This window comes from Glandiceps talaboti, chromosome 10 (assembly GCF_964340395.1).
Source record: "Glandiceps talaboti chromosome 10, keGlaTala1.1, whole genome shotgun sequence".
In the NCBI taxonomy this organism is placed as follows: domain Eukaryota; kingdom Metazoa; phylum Hemichordata; class Enteropneusta; family Spengelidae; genus Glandiceps; species Glandiceps talaboti.
In genome coordinates this window covers 18,449,534-18,467,457 of record NC_135558.1, presented here as the reverse complement: position 1 = coordinate 18,467,457, position 17,924 = coordinate 18,449,534, and the positions used below count along the sequence as shown (strand labels likewise).

General features: G+C 36.8%; 1 protein-coding gene across 1 annotated transcript in view; it reads right to left on the bottom strand.

Moving 5' to 3' along the window:
- Positions 1–17,924, bottom strand: part of LOC144440713 (transmembrane channel-like protein 3) — a 29,304-nt gene that overhangs the window by 786 nt on the left and 10,594 nt on the right. The window contains exons 3-17 of the mRNA XM_078130097.1: positions 15,515–15,652; positions 14,128–14,203; positions 12,648–12,729; positions 11,740–11,843; positions 10,205–10,303; positions 9,379–9,518; positions 8,513–8,660; positions 8,084–8,127; positions 6,597–6,753; positions 5,462–5,571; positions 5,030–5,099; positions 2,824–3,051; positions 2,302–2,430; positions 1,551–1,618; positions 773–1,012 (exon numbers count right to left, since the gene is read on the bottom strand). Coding sequence (XP_077986223.1) covers positions 773–1,012; positions 1,551–1,618; positions 2,302–2,430; positions 2,824–3,051; positions 5,030–5,099; positions 5,462–5,571; positions 6,597–6,753; positions 8,084–8,127; positions 8,513–8,660; positions 9,379–9,518; positions 10,205–10,303; positions 11,740–11,843; positions 12,648–12,729; positions 14,128–14,203; positions 15,515–15,652 — 1,833 coding nt within the window. The remainder of the gene's footprint in view (positions 1–772; positions 1,013–1,550; positions 1,619–2,301; positions 2,431–2,823; positions 3,052–5,029; positions 5,100–5,461; positions 5,572–6,596; positions 6,754–8,083; positions 8,128–8,512; positions 8,661–9,378; positions 9,519–10,204; positions 10,304–11,739; positions 11,844–12,647; positions 12,730–14,127; positions 14,204–15,514; positions 15,653–17,924) is intronic.

Below are 17,924 nucleotides of genomic sequence, written 5' to 3'. Positions count from 1 at the left end.
ACTTGTGCACATTCCTTTATTAACCACTCCTTATGAAGAAGTGTTTAGCTAACGCGTACGGTTATAAGAGGAGCACAGGCCATGAACGACGAGTCTTCCTGTCCAAGGAAATACACAACAGATATAAACTTCTACAAGAAGAAGTATATACCTATGATTGGATACTACCTTGGTCGGTCGTACTCATCACTTTTGATGGCTTGAATGAGTTTGATAAGTTATCTTAGTCAAAATACAATTGAAATTACATTAATATATTTATTTGTCAGAAAAAATGGTAACGGTGCAAACAAATATCCTATAGATGGCAAAAAGGTATGTATACTTGTCGAGTTTTTACCCAAGAGGTAAGGTGTCTTTGCCTGTAATAACCCCCCCCCCCCAAAAAAAAACAAAAAAAAAACAAAAAAAAAAAACTTTTTTTCTCCCGGAACACGGCCGATTTTATTTTTGAAGCAGTATACATAACACTCAGTCATATTTACACACAGTGATTCAGAATGCGATGTGCTGAGAGAGGCTGGCTAGGTTGTGCCGTCACTTTCGGTTTGAGTGGGGCCGACAACTTTAAAACACCATTGTTCTTGTAAAGACGAGTGAAATTAAACAAAATTGTTAGACGTGAGAAGATTTTAGCCTAAATTTTTATTCTGGACCCGTGTTTTACAAGGGTGTCGGTACACTTTAACTATAATTTGACCCCCCCCCCCCCCCCCCCGACGTGCATAGTACTGTTACAAAAAATTGAGGCAAGTAGAAAAATTGGAAGTACCTGAATGGCCCACAGTTGTGAGAAGGTTGTATGGCTACCACTGAATATCCAAAGGCCAGGACGCACAAGAATAACATAACAAGTAGCAATGTCAGGTAGAAATTGTTAGATCTTGAAGCTCGAAATATTCGTTCATGAGGTACATTACACGTGACAACTGCCCAGGCTCTTATGTATAGTGTTATTACCAACTTGAGAACATTGAATGCTGCCAAACATGGAGAAAAGAAACAACCCATCCTGCAAACAAACATATGAGAAAATAATCAGTACAATCTCGCGAGATTCTCGTTGGGTTGTTTGATTGACTTTATTTGGGAGAAGAATATTTGTATGTTTTCATCAGCAAATACGAAAGCATGGGGATTGTCTACTCATAAAATACAGATGATATTTTACTCTGTATTTCGTATTTAGTAATTTATCATTCGTGTGCCAGCGGTGACGCACTATATATAATATGGCCGACAAGCTCACAACAAATAATTAGTTTCGATTTTTGATATATCTAATTTTTGAAATTCTGAACATTACATGTTACCTGTATTTATGATATTGCAATCTTAGTGTATAATAATTATACAGTTTCTTAAAGGTTTCTCCGTGGCTGTTTCAAACAAATCCGGTGAATGGTAACTTGAAACGGGCTGTGTAATATTACAATTTGACCTTACTGTCCGACGGGTGAACATTTGGTTTTATTTCTGGAAAGGCATGTAGATGACTGCAAATCTAGATTTGCAATTATGAGAGAATGTGTGATCAAAAAATGTCTTACCACACCATGCCTTGGTTGTACACCAGATGTAGTACGTTTTCGGCGATTTTGAATTCTGGATATTCAGGCTGAAAGACACAAGAGTTGAAATACCACGCATTTGGTCTTATGAAACATCAATTTAATTTTTAGAGTTTCCACGGCAGTACTAGTGGTCTTAAACAAAGCTAAAATAGTGCTTCGCTTATATTTGTAGCATTGATCTGTTGACTGCTTGCTTGCGATTAGCTTGATTGTCTAGTAAATAGCGGAGTGTTTCAAATTCGTTGACAATTCAAGTTCTTTTGTGTGTTTGCAACTCTGGTCGATTAGTTGGTCGTTGTCGTTGCGTAGCTCTATACTTACTTCACTGTGTGAGGGCGTCCTTAACCGTTCATGAGGACGAAAACCGACACTAGTACCTAATAATAATAATAATAAAATAACCTCTGTTTGTGATTAGAATTCTATCTTCGTGTTTCATGACGATACTTAATGTGTTTCACCACATCACAAACGTCATTCCACTTAAGAAGCACAATTTTGTCGACGTCATAAGTTCATGTTGTCTGCAAATATCTATAGTTATATATATATATATATATATATATATATATATATATATATATATATATATATATATATATATATATATATATATATATATATATATATATATATATATATATACTTCAACTTTGTTACTTATCAACACGCTCCGTTGAAATTTACATCAGTACATATAATGTAACAGTTTGAGAATTGAACTCACAAATTTCATTTCCAAATCCCAACAGCAGCAGTAGTTTAGATAACGAACTGAGACTGCACGTAGGAAATCACCACACAGAGTTCCTAGTACAACAGCTACCAGGTCAAAAAACACCAGCTTGAAGAATTCCTATGAAATACAACATATGATATCGAATGTTTTAAAACAAATAGATTTGTGTATGACGTGATAATTATACTAGTATACTGTGATGATTGACAAGGCGTTTCATATTTAATCATTATACCTTAACTTCGTTGACACTCACAGATCTGCTGACACTGAGAGACAGACAGACTGATATATCGGCAGATCTAGACACACACACACACACACACACATATATATATATATATATATATATATATATATATTATATACATATATATACCTACACGCAGATATAGTGTGTGTATGTATGTATGTATGTATGTATGTATGTATGTATGTATGCATGCATGCGCATGCATGTATGTATGTATGTATGTATGTATGTATGTATGTATGTATGTATGTACCTACCTGTCCAACAACTGTCTCCCAGCAATCGTCAGGTCCTAACATCTTCAATTGGTCTTCCACGTTTGTGATATTTCTTATCAACTCAGAAATAGAGCCATTCCTATTCCGGGAAATGTCAGTACTATTATACGGATCGTGAATTGTTTGGTTTTGCACGTCCCACAAGTCTCCTCGTAAAGCTGCTAGCGTTCCCATGTTTGCCTCGTAGCTGGCTCTTGAGTTCTTTGTCTGACGAGAAAAATGGTAACAGGTGATATAGAAGTACTTGTCCAGATTATTTAATGTCGTTGTTATGGTTTCAAACATTACACAACTTGATGGGAAATGAAAGCTGACTTACAAAGACGGCTATTTCCATAATGCCAGCTGCATTGTATGTTTTTTTTATTGTAGCTTTATCAAGCAGTTAATAAGTCAGACAAAATGACGTTTTCATCTTTACAAGAATTGCTAGCTACTCATGATGTGGAAAACATTGAAAAAAACATCGACTGCAGGTGTGTTGTATGCCTTTATAACCGAACTGCGTAACCCTTTCACATGTTTAACCACATTGAATTGGAAGTAAAGCGACATTTTGTTAGCCTAAGAGTAGATGGTTTATGTCGATGAATGCAGATAGATACATGCAATCATAAGGCCACGTTCACAGTAAGAAAAGTGATATGTTGAAAAGCGATGTTGTTCTCGCGGGTATTTATATACTGTATGTACTGTACACGAAATATATGTTCGAATCGATGGATGTGAAAATGCGTCTATGACTGTTACTGCCTTGCAATATGACCTCAGCTCTGTGTTTCGAAGGTTCAAGTTGCCAAACAAAAGCCGAAGGATGAGAGTGCTCGTGTGGCCATCGATTGAACCTTCGGTGCAAAAGCAACATTTGGTCACTTGTAGTATCAAGAAAGTCTGAAGGCCTACCAGTTATAGTAAACGATATCTCTACCGCGATCTGAGTTGCACAATTGCAACTTTTCAGCGGGAAAGTTGTCGTCTGCCATGATACGACAAAGTCTACAATACTCAAGGTGATTGAACTAATGTGGTGTTCAAATCTGTGGGACAGCGTAATACAAAATGAAAACATTCGAAGAGTTCGCGGTAACATTTATTTTAACGAACAGTTTTACAAAATCATTTCAAAGAGGTCAAAACCTTCCTCTGGTTCGATATCAATATTCGATGCTTGGCGGAAATAATTAGTTCTTTTTAAATGATTGTCTCACTGTGACGAGGGTTTCCGAAACAAACAAACAAACAAACAAACAAACAAACAAACACATGTAAAGTTTATAAACATAAAGGTTATCACGGTTAATCAAACACAGATATTATCCTTTAATTGTAACTTGCAAGGGACCCCGAACAGATGGTATGAAAAGGACAAATCTATGTTTAACCTTTGAATCTTAATTGGCAAATGGGCCATACAGAAATTCTGGGTAGTGGAAAGTAAAATAACTTTACATGCTATGCTAAGAAGTGAATTTAATATGAGGTTTAATATAGAACAAGAAATGAAACCTAGTGTACCAAGGTTGGCAACATTTCGTAACATTTAGAACTTCCTGTAACATGCATATGGTTATATTTTTGTATCTGTAAGTGTTCAATTAAATGTATATATTCAATAAATAATAATAATAATAATAATAATAATAATAATAATAATAATAATAATAACAATAATAATAATAATAATGAAGTTTATCACGGTTTATTTGTTTGTTTTTGTTTTTATGTAAATGTTGATTTTCTATAGGAAACAATATCAATTCAAATTTATCGATTTACATGATGAAAAAAATCACGGTTTCAAATACCAACTAGACTACTCTAACAATGTATGAAGGCACGAATACGTTAATCTCCGTTACGAAGTCGACAGAAGCTTACATATGGCGCAACATCGTTTGGAGAAAGATATCAAAATCACACTTTAGGGTATACGTGACATTAGACTGATTTCTAATTCGACTTCTCTCAGTTATCGTTTATCCCAGTGGACGAATATATTCCAGATAACATTTATAATTAAACGGGGATGAAAATAACCTATTTTGAAATATTCAAATTATTTCAAGGTCTCAAATTCTTTGTTATGCAAATTACCAACAATGCACCATGGGACCACCGTAATACAATCGCAATACTTTTATCATTGAATTAAAATTGGCTTACGAAGCGATCATGACTCACTCACCATGTCAGAGACTCTTCCTAGCAGTGCAATTATCAGTGTATATAAGTTCCCCATATATAATACCATAATCCTGTAAAAAAAAGAAATACAGACACTGTACCTGGTTTTTATAATTTACTCCTGATAAAACTAGAACACATAACAATGACAAGTGAAGTTCAACAAGCATTTAAATCAATTTAATAAGTACTCTAGGCGGCAAACCTGTGTATAGGCATTACGTTGTCCAACATCAAACTCCGACATACATGTATGTTATGTGTAACCCCCCCTACACACACACACACATCCCATACCATTTTTTTGTTTCGAAAATGGGACTTTCATACATTTTATTTTATAACTTTGACAAGTATTATATATAAAATGAAGCATCGATCCCTAGCAAACTGCCAATTCGTTCGTTTTATCACACATCCTATGGGTACGTACCTGGCGAGCTGCCATCTTAATGCAACACGTGGGTGATAACTTTCCATTGCACCAATCATTTCAAAAAGGCTTGGACATACCAACGTTATCATGGTTACCACAATGGATACCTTTAGCATGAAAATTATTGTGGTTAGTGCTTTCCAACAATTATATATAGCAGCGAATGAGTTTTTTTATTCCACAATACAGGTATATAAATGTGTAAGTAGAAAATATACAGTGTAATGTTGCTTTGATAGAGTGCAACAGAGTATGACAGGCTTATACCTGTTACCTTGTGAGAACTGTATCAGTTGTTACGGCTTAGTAAAAATAATTGTTTGGTTCCAGTTACCCAACCACACCTAGTTTTTCACGCCGACCATAAACTTCTTTTACGTATTCGAGAAAATATAATAAAATCGCGAAAATTGTGAAATCTCGCAAGAAATAGTGGATGTATGGAAACTGACATCAACTTAAAAAGACAATATAAAAGTGACTGCTCCTCCAATCTGTAATGGCTGTACATCTGATGGGAAGACACCAACAATATAGACACCATATGGAAAACTATGGAAACATAACTACCTGAACTAGACACTCACATATAAATAAAAAAAAATTAAAAAATAAAATAAAAAATCTACCTACCCCACCTATTCTAAAAAAAATTGAATGTAATCGGAACCACGCAATTTTTTTACGCCTAAATATGATTCAATTTGTTTCACAAGCTAGAAATGTAATATAAATATTTCACTACGGAACAAACTAACCACCAAGAACAATAACATTACACAGACTGTAACCCTTTACAGGAGATCTTGTCTTAAGCTTGCAAATGATATTCGATTCATCAAGATCAGTGAGACTGATCACCAGGTTTCATGTTGAGATATACACAATAAAGATAACACACACATCCCTTACACAGTGTCTGCTCTGTATTTTGTTACATTTGTATTTTTGTTATCATACATACATACATACATACATACCATACATACATACATGCATGCATGCATGCATGCACGCACGTACGCACGCACACACACACACACACACACACACACACACACACATACATACATACATACATACATACATACATACATACATACATGTACATACATACTAATTGCCTACCCACCTCATTAGTTTCCCACCAGCTTAGTGTCGACTTGTCCTCTACTTGTTCGAATTCCTGTGATCGTAAGACGACCTGGTAAATTGCATACCCACTACCACAGAGAACAATTATCACCAGTAAGTTGGCTAAAACACGCAGAAACACAGTCACTGGTTTTCTGGAAAATATAGCAAATAATTTAAATCATTAAAATCCCTAGAAATGCAAATTAATCAGAAATAAGGAGTATTACGTGGACTATTAAAGCGACAGATCTAGAGAATGTCTAGATCTTGGTCACAGGAACATTATGTACATTGCCGATTTCTTAATGTAGAAACTAATGCATTGTAGTAAGCAGGTTCGAGCATATACAACGTGATGTGTTAGACTTGAGGAATAACAAACATATGAAATCGGTAATAAAGTTTACAAAATCTCCAGTGATACTTTTTGCAACCATTTCCATCCCAGTGATTATATGAGAACACAAAAAACACTCGGTAATATTTAAATAGTTTAATCATTACATCTCATACTTGGTAGCGTACATCAAGTCATATTTATTGTTTTATAAAACCTACCGTTACAATTCGAATAGAACTCATATAACTGTGATGTTTAATACTGAGTTTGGCAATATAAGTATAATTCTAAGGGAGATTCAGTAATTACAAGGGGGAAGGCCAGGGGATATCAAGCCCAGTCCGTAGCATAAAATGTGACCCTCCCCTCTAGTCCGTTTTGCTAAAAGTGACCCCCCCCCCCCCACTGTATCTCCTTTTTCTAAAATATGATACTCTCTCTGTTCAAGTATTTCAATGGAAAACCAAGTATTTTAACACCACCTCCGTTGTTAGAGCTCAAGATTAGTAGTTATGAGGTCCTGGGTTCGAATCCCCCTAGAGAAAGGGAATTTTTCAGTCGAAAGTTTCCATCACATTGATAGTTTTTTTATAGACATTTGTTTTTTCCCACTATTACCACGTGCACCACAGTGAATATTGTGTTTGCATTAAATTCACCTGTGTTTGGATAGAATTGGCTGAGCTCAGTGAAGGCCAGAACTTCCAAAAAGACTAGATGAGCGCACAACTGACAGGACCGAGGTCAAAATCTCCATCTACTCCACCACATTATCCCCAATATCTTGCCTTGCTGTTTCCTCTTTACTACTGTGAGATCGGCTCCTCTCCTCACACCACAACTAAAATTTAATTCTGAATCAGTGCATTTCACTGATATGTTGTGATATTATTTTAATATGGGTGCAGTGGACGAATGTGGTAGCAGAACCGGTGGCAGCGGTGGGATCATGCCAAAATCACAAAAATAATGCAAAGTTAGAGAAAAAAAAATGAGTCAAAGGAAAGTGTGACCATCCCTTAATTTCTATTTTCTAAAATATGGTCCTCCTCGAGAACCGATTTGTATAAAGTAACCCCCCCCCCCCATATTCTCCCTCCCCTCCCCTCTTGTAATTACTGAAGTCTCTTCAATACATGTACCTTTCATTCTCTTTTTCTTTTTCCTCCATCTCTATTATCGCTTCCTGAAACAAATCACGTGTAATTATGTTAATTATGTAATTGAGTATTTCCTAATAAGGACTTGTCGATTTTACATCATTCTAGCGCTGCAAGACAGAAAATGATGATACGACAAATATATAATTGATCATCAAATTGGCCGGTTTCTCCGACGTAAGAAAGGGGAGTCGATAGATTGCTGGAGGGGGTGGGCTATCCTGGTTTTGACTTTGTAAATTAGGCTCGTCCTGTTCTGACAGTATCATAAAGATGGGGTCATTTTCAACACTTTCCCACCCATCCCCGTCCAAATTAGGTTGGAGAAAGCACGTGTGTGCAAAATAACCAGTCAGAGCAGCCCATAACAAAATACGGAATTATGCCACTGATATTGAAAGTTGACCTTACCCTTAACACTGTAGCATTGGCAGCCACTGTCTTGTCTGCAGTTTCTGCATTACCTATCATAAAATCCCATCCTGTGAAGACTTTCCAACAAAATGTAAATTGTTCATTCGGGCTTGACATTTTACTCATTCTTGAGTTTGCCGCCATTCTGAAGTTTAAAAAAATAAATTAGCTAGCAGGATGGTTTGATGTGTTCATGGGACATTACACATAGTTTACAATACTAATTTTGGACTCAACGCACTGTAGAAAATGAGATTCTTGTCACCTATGGCTAGCTCTAAAAAGAATGTTGTCTCAATACCCTTTTTGCAGCATGGTTATTTTTAACTGAATTAATGGAACACTCTAGTCTGAATAACATTCAGTGTGCGGGGAAAGTACTACTGTGGAAAGCGAACTGTCGACCTTCTAATATAGACACAAACTACAACCGTTGTTGTTTGATGTGGTTGGTTACACAAGTGGGTGATAACGGTGCCTTGCGTTGTGAAGATATAATGACAATGTAATCAAGATAGTGCACAAACACTAGAAGTCTCTAAAAATATACACTGCGAGATCACCAAACGTCGTCAGAAACTCCACTCTACTGTCACAGTGAGTACAATAAAACTACACCATAGCTTTATATCGACATGCCACAACAAGTTTTAGTTTGTGTGTACTACAGTTACTGGGAAACCACAGTTTTCGCTGTCGTAAATATAATCAATACCTGTATCAAAGTTTCTCCACATCGATGCATTCTGTACATATTCTATCCCATTCAACTTCAAATTTTCACCCAGCCCTGATCACTCTTCGTTAGAATTCATATAACATTGCCTCAGGGTTGTTATCGCAACAGTAACGGAATCACTTACTTTCTCAGGATGACAATAAAACTAACGGCATAGGTAGCGAGACCAACAAGCAAATATGCTAGGGGTAATTGATATCCGTTGCCAAGATACGGGTTGCTACCATAGTAACCGTAAAATAACACGGAGTACTTCACGTAGCCCTGGAAAATAATTATTAAAAAAAAATAGTTATGTAGATTTACAGGAGATTTACGTGCAGCAGACGTGGCTGACTTGTATCACGTTTTCTGTAGGAAAGGTTTAAAAACACCAAAACCTGGCTTTAGGGCGACCTTACCCTACTTCTATGTTACATCGCCCTCTATTCCTTCAATCTAGCGAAAAAAAATTTTTTTTAAAAGGATTAGACACAAAAATCACAGCGTCACCGATTGTAAGATGGCGACCCCAAAAAGAGTGTATCTGAACGAAAATTATCATTTATGGCTGAATATTGGGAACTTTAACAAATGGGTATATAGTTTAAACTCCAATGACTTTAATTGTGCAGCAGTGTCATCACATACTCTTACTAGTTTTTACTTTCGACCGTCCGACCCAGCATTTTTATTGTGTCACGATATGAGATACATATAATTAAACAAACTACAACAAGTATATGGATAGGACTACATATAATTGGCACAATGTATCTCACTGTGAATACAATACAAAATCACCAATTTCGATTCTTGCATTCCCCCCCCCCCCCCACACATTCTTAAGGTGTGCTGTGTGCAAAATCGTGTGTCCACTGCATAGGGTGATCATTTCCACGATTACACCTGCCATTGTTTCAGTCAAGTAAGAATGTATAACTCAATGACTAGATCATGATCATACTTACATTAAAATCCCAAATCGTATCAAAATCCAAAGCGACGCCTTCTTCTCCAACTGGCACAGTCTTCCTGGCAGACTCTCCTGGTTTTTCACCAACAAAAATCTGGGGAAAAACACCAATTTCAATCCAAAACAAATGTTCCTTTAAAAACATATTGACCCTGTTGAAGTTCGTGCTTCACTCATCGCGTCCATGTTGCAGGCGGTACAAAGCAGGTAGACATGCATCTACTAGTACTACAGTTCATCCCTAGGTACAGTGAATTTTACAATACCGTGCAGCTTTTCTGTTTGATGCAACAACGCAGAAACCAACTAGAAACCGAATTTGCCACACTTCAATAGGAATTTATTGCGACATTTAGTCTAAATGAAATACACCATTTAAATGTATTACAAATCCATGCAGACATTCAGGCGCCAATGTTTTACTTAGTATCAAACACCCCATGAAGGGCGCGTAAAATGTCTTTTGCGGTGTTGATCATTTGATGTCTGTATGGTGGCATGTGTAGATCGTTTCACTTAGACAAAATGTAGCAAGAAACTGTACTCATTCAATCTTGCTATCTTAAAGTGTAACATGTCCAGTTTCTTATTGCATTGGTGTCTACATCCGTTGCAGGAAACAGAAAACTGCACGGTATTGTGAAATTCACTGTATTTTACTCAAGGGTTCCCTTTACGCAAGTAATTTTGAATGAAAAAGGCAAGCCATTCATCTTCCAGCTTGAATGACCTTTGACTTGACAGGAGTGGAAATTGTTATTAATGGTCCAAGATTAGTACATGCCCTGAGCAACTCTCACGTGATTTAACCAAATTTATAGTGACAAACATGTAAGTTTATGGGTGGGGGTGAGTGTCTCATGCATAACGAACCCCCTTTGATTACTAGTAGTTCTACACGTAATTCTTAGCAGTGTTTTTTAAGCTGGATTTAGACACAATATGACACACACAGTCACATTGTGCAATTTATTGTAAATATATGTATATATATGAACACGTGTGACAAACAGCAAGAGATTATTTAAGAAGAGAGACCTAGAAGGAGATTACGAAGATAGAGAGATACGGAAAGATAATGATAAAGGAACGATGGAAGACTGGGATTATGTATCGAGAAATAGAGTGTGTGGTTTACATTATATATTATGTCTGTGTCTGTGTCTGTGTCCGTCTGTGTCTGTGTGTCTCTCTGTGTTTAGGGATATGTGTAGACAGACAGACAGACAGACAGACAGACAGAAACACCCTACGAGAAATAGAGATAGGGAGATAGAGATATAGAGTGGGAGAAAAGAAACAGACAGACGGAGACAGACAGACAGACAGACAGCCAGACAGAGAGTTGTAACACGAAAAACAGAAATAGCTATGATTAATATCTTTTTTAACGTTAACATATATAGATATAAGTACGTGTGAAATCGTTTGAATGAAATACAGTACCTAAGGTGTTTAAATAAGTTAAAAGGAATAAGAAATCTGTCATTGATTGGTTTTAGTGTACACTACTTAAGCGATATACAATACCTCTGGTAAGATTACAAGTAACCATAGCAACGCATACAACAGGTTAACGGCTGTCAACCATCGGAGAAAGACGAAATATGACGCAACGGACGAGCCAAAATGACCTGAAATATAAGACAATGTAAAATTCGTTGATCGATTTGGTAAACTGCAGTAATTTTCTTTTTCTATCAGATAAACGTGCGCGAATGGGATCGAGCGAGAGACAGACAGACAGACAGACACACAGACAGTCACACGGTCAGATACACAGAGACAGACAGACAGAGGCAGAGAGTGGCACACAGGCAGACAAACAAGCAGGGAGGGGAGGGAGGGAGAAACGACAAGTTTTTGAAGAATGGTTATACTAGAGAAATAAATACAAGTCATTATATTTTAACTTCGTAATTTTCTAAATTCACATCTTCACCAAAATATCAAATAATTGTAGAATGTTGATGTAATTCAAGTAAGCAATAAAATAGTAATGCGTAGAAAATATTATGACAGTGAAGTTTCGCTTGTGACTAAATTTGGCGGCAACATATGATAGTGTCAAACAAGTAAGCACAGGATGAACCTATCTTGAAGTTCGTAATTTTCTGAGTAAACAACTTTCGTTTTTTAATTTGGCGGGAAAATGTATTAATACTAAAAATGGTTGTTATACAGATTAGTTTTTTTTTCTAGAAATAGAAAGGTAGACTAATTAAAATGTGGTCTTTGTAATGCCTACTACATATATACGTCGAACAAGTTCGGAAAAGCATTGAAGTTAGAAGGTGCATTCTCGAAGCTAGAGCTCACGTTTCCGCCGATGCAAAGGACACGTCTTGGACGATGTCGTAAAAGGGCCTACTAGTTTTTGACGATGAAAAGGTGGCGCGAACAGTTGCAAACAAGATGTACTGTGAACTTCTACTCACTTTCAATGGTCTTGATTCGTAGTTCCCAAGGAAGAAATATAACGACTAAGTTATTCCAGATTCGTTGAAACTTCCTCCAGTACTGTAACGAGAGAAAAACATGTATAGATGTGTCAATGTTTGAAGGAAAAGCGGTGGTAATTATATATTATGCCCCAATATTTGTCTTCGTTCATCAGCCATGGAATACACCAGTGACCTATAAGGGGACTTTTTCACTACTCATCTAGCGACTCGTAGTGATAACCGTTAGGTCACGAGTATTTTCTGGCTGAATGAAGAAACTTTTGGGATTAATATACAGCTAAAATGATGTTGGCTTGGTCGGTGTTTCACTCATGTAAAGTGACATTTGATATACAACCTCAGACAACTTCTAATACAAAAGAAACAATTACACAGTTGCCCGGCGTCCACAGTGGGGATGTAGAAGTAGTCAAGTTGAAATATTGATTATCAGTTAGAAAATAAACAAATGCAGCCATTAAAATCTAGAAGCCTGTTTTACTGCAGTGTGAAAGAATAGCAATTTTTATCAGTGTTCAATGTGATTGGGCAAAGGATCCTGCTGTGTTTATTGTGTCTCTGTTATTGTTTGTCTAGAGTTGAAATACATCTATCTTTGAGTCAATAACACTATGTCCCATGAGTGAAACACCAAGCAAACGTCATGATCATTTTAGCTGTAATTATACCAGCGCAAGAAAGATCGGGGACAGTAATGAAAATGTTGACAGGATTGGGATCAAAATTTAGGTATAAATACAGCTGACAGAGAAGAAGTGGCTCTGAAATGACAATTGATAATATTTATCCTGGTTATGGCTGCTTTGATACAATAACACTGATGCAAGAAGCTGCGAATTTAACCATGGGCATTTAACATGTATTGCGATAATACAATAAACCATCGTTATTAGGTGACTCGTCTAAACACTGCAATACATCGACAGATATTAAAATCTACCAAATAACTGCTAAAAGAGTGAGCTTATTGTCAGCCAACTGACGGTCCTCTCCTCTGTCATTGGAATATGTGATCAAAAATATGATTGCACGAAAAATACTGACCCTCCCCTCCAAACACTTGAATGCGAAAAGTGACCGACAAAAAACTCTTTACCCCCCCCCCATTAAAATGTATGTCCGGTCCCTTGATTTGTTGTCAAAGCACATCAAAAATATAGCTGAAAGAGGTTAACTTTGATAATTGATTGAAAGTCTTGCAACATCTCTGAATTTTTTTTTTTGAATGAAGTCGGAAATTATAGCCAGTCACGGTATGAATGTAATTGCAATAGTTGGCTGGTGTTTTGAGGTTTATACCCAGATTGGTGTATTTTCAAATCTCGTCTGGTGTACATGTCTTTCTGTTGTCCAAATAAACTTACAATAAATCATGAATTTATACCATATATCACATTTCAAAGTCTGTCCAATTTCTCATCATAAAATGACAAGAATGGAGGCTTGACCGTACCTGTTGACCTCGTTCCTGGTACCCTTCTCTTTTACTGAGTTGACCTTCATATTGTGAGACGTAAGACTGGGCGGTTCTACGGCAGAGTAGAAACATGGAACATTAATTATAATCAATGGTTCAAGTTTGTCATGTCATGTCATGTCGTATTTAAATGCATTAATATGTGTGTCGTGTTGTGTCGAGTTGGGTTGTGTTGTGTCGTGTCGTGTCGTGTTGTGTTGTGTTGTGTTGTGTTGTGTTGGGTTGGGTTGGGTTGTGTCGTGTCGTGTCGTGTCGTGTTGTGTTGTGTTGTGTTGTGTTGTGTTGTGTTGTGTTGTGTTGTGTTGTGTTGCGTTGTGTTGTGTTGCATCGCGTCGTGTTGGAACTTGTGTTGTGTTGTGTTGTGTTGTGTTGTGTTGCATCGCGTCGTGTTGGAACTTGTGTTGTGATGTGATGTATTGCTTTGTGTTGTGTTAGTTGTGTCGTGTCGTGCCGTGTGGTGTGATGTCGTATTGTATTAAATTAATGTTGTGTTGTGTTACAATGGGCTTTGTCGTGTTGTGTTGTGTTGTGTTGTGTTGTGTTGTGTTGTGTTGTGTTGTGTTGCGCTGCGCTGTGTTATGTTGCGTTGTGGTGCGCTGTGCTGTGTTGTGCTGTGTTGTATGTGTTGCATTGTGAGATGTTGTGTTTTGTCGAGCTGTGTATTGTTTACATATTGTTTCCATTTTGTAATATATCATTTTGAGACAGATATGAATGTCGTTTTATACGTAATTATCGATAATTCATTGTTATCTTTGTGTGTATGCTAGCCGATAAAGTGCCTTCACAATTTTTGAAATCAAAACATCCGTCCATATAAGCTTAATATTGTAAATCATAACACCTTTCGTGGTTTCTTTCATGCGTTTTTATTAGGTAAGCCAGGTTTTTTCGACTTTATTATTTTGATATTACCTAGTACGCATACTTTTGCACATATGGAAAGTTAACAATACATCGCATATAGAGACTGTATATTGACTGACTAAAGTGATTGTTTGGTGATTTTATGAACTAAGCAGATTGGCGTCGGGATAGATCCTTGTCACGCGATATACATGTATGTATCAGGAATCAACACTTTAGAAAGGCATGCTTTAGATTGTGCAAATAAATGTCATCTCCCTTCGAACGGTACAGCGCCACGGTCTGCACAGTCACCAAAATAGCGGTATGGACGTTGTCGTCTGCTGTTAACTGCACATAATGAGTTATTCTCGTTTTTTTAGTTTTGTGGGAGATTTTTAGACCTAAATGTTTCAACACACCGAGTTGTTATATTTTCAAACTCACAGGTCAGGATTACTACAATCAACTCTTCAAACTAATTAACTACATGTAATGTAGTCTAAAACAGACTTACTTCACTGTGTTCTTCTTCACCCTCATCGGCCATGGCTGGAATCTGACATTTTGAATCACTTGCTTCTGTTTCTGTATATGCTGAAATATCATACCAGGGGTGGTGAATAGCTGTAAATCACCATCATTCTGTACATTCCTGGTGATTGAAAATATGCACTTGTCACAAAATTGTATGTATGTATGTATGTATGTATGTATGTATGTATGTATGTATGTATGTATGTGCGTGTGTGTATGTGTGTATGTATGTATGTATGTATGTATGTATGTACGTACGTATGTATGTATGTATGTATGTATGTATGTGCGTGTGTGTATGTGTGTATGTATGTATGTATGTATGTATGTGCGTGTGTGTATGTATGTATGTATGTGTATGTATGTATGTATGTATGTATGTATGTTGTGCGTGCATGCGCGCGCGCGCGCGTGTGTGTGTGTGTAATAATGTTAGTTTAAACTGCAAGTTTGTATATAACATTTTCCCACACTGTACACGTGTTGAAAGCACTTTAATTATTGCCCCCCCCCCCCTGGTACGGACCTATAACAACACAATGACCTCTTCATATTTAATCAACTCCCCGGGCAGCATACAGTCCATTGCAGTCCTTATTAGCGTGTTGGATTAACACATTTACATTGAAACCTCTATCCTACCAGGTCCCCAATTATACAGCTGGGTGGACTACGGCACAATCGTGGTTCAAATCTTTCCCAAGGACTTTAGCCATTCAGAAACAAATGACAACAACGAGGCTCGAACCTACAACCATGCAGATTCCAAGCCGGCCAACTCTAACCATTCGAACAATGATGACGACTCTATCATGAATTTATTTAGGCTAGGTAAATGTAGCTAGGCTATGTTTGCAAATAACCATACGTTCAAATTCTATCTGTATACTTTTTTGTTTACATTAGGTTAGTTGCTATTTGAGTGACACATTTCCGTTGATGGTGTAATTCACATGAAGAGAACGTACGCGGAGAAGTGCAGATGTTCACATCAAGGCGTCATATTCGTACACACTCTGTCACTCATGATTTCTCATTATGACAGGGTGGTGACCGTCTATCACCCCTTCACACACACAAAAACAAATGGCAAACGTACAACAATCTGTTATCGAACGCTTTTGTTGGCGTGTCTTCCACCTGTCTATGTTCATGCTTAGAATATGTAATTATACTACTGTGGCCAGTCATGGACCCCGTCAACTAGTCAATGGGGACTTCAATAGTATATAACTTGAGAATGCATTAATTGTGTGGGTTTTTTTTGATATGCTGAAACTATATCACAGTTATGAATTTTGTTACAAATGATTAATCACAGTTATATTTGATCAATACGTAAGATGTAGAGGTTAGTGGATTACGTAATTGTTTTACGTTAAGGAATTACGTCACCACATGATTCTTATGCCTTATTTTAAGGACGGTTGTCTCCGTCCGTAGCCCCCTCAGTTATATAATACGTTGTCCAACTGTAGAGATAAACAACAACACTTTTCATTGACAAGAAAAACAAATGCTCAAATAAAAATGTTACACCGGGTCACTCCTTTTTATTGAATTTTGGGTTAGGAGATTAAGCTGGTGACGTTCCATAAAAGGATTTGTTAGCATGGAAATTTCCATTCTCGTTGCTCAGAATGTTATTGGCTTTGTAATGAATTTCAAAATTGGCATCCATTTTGGAACAACGACTTCAAATTCTAGAGAGTGTAACGACTAAAAACCTTTAGGTTAATTTCATTTTGATCATGAAAGATTAAAAAGTGTGTACACGTACCAGCATTGTGAAATATGAAATTACCTGACATCGCTAGGTATAGGACAGTGATGACAAGTTAATTTTTTGTGAAAGGACAGTGACAAATTAATTTTTTGTGAAAGAATTGTCAACACGAGACAATGCATTTTTTTTTCATTAATTTCCTCCATCTAATTAAGGGAATGGAGACTGCCGGAGGTAAAAATTAATGGCGGGCATTGTTTGTTGTATTATGTGTAGCCTTGACCCGAAATTAAACTCGCAAGCAGACGACAGCGATGTCAAACACTAAAGGCGAAGTCACAATTATAGTGAATTAGATCAGGTGCATCTGAGGGTTTTTCTGGGATAGCGAAATTACTTATTATTTATTCATTTATATGATTATAATAATGAATGTTATTATTCTAGTCAAACAAATATCCTCATTTCTGTCGTGAAAGACTTTTACAGCTTCTCTTAAAAAACATTTCCGTCGAACTATAGGAAAAACTGTTTATCTTGTTCTCAGTGGAATTGGTCCGCTCCAGTTTCTCATCAAATTAAAACGATGCTTCGATAAGAAGAGAACGCTTATCGAAATTTTGAATTATTTGATCAAAACATTTAAAGACCATTGCCGGGAATA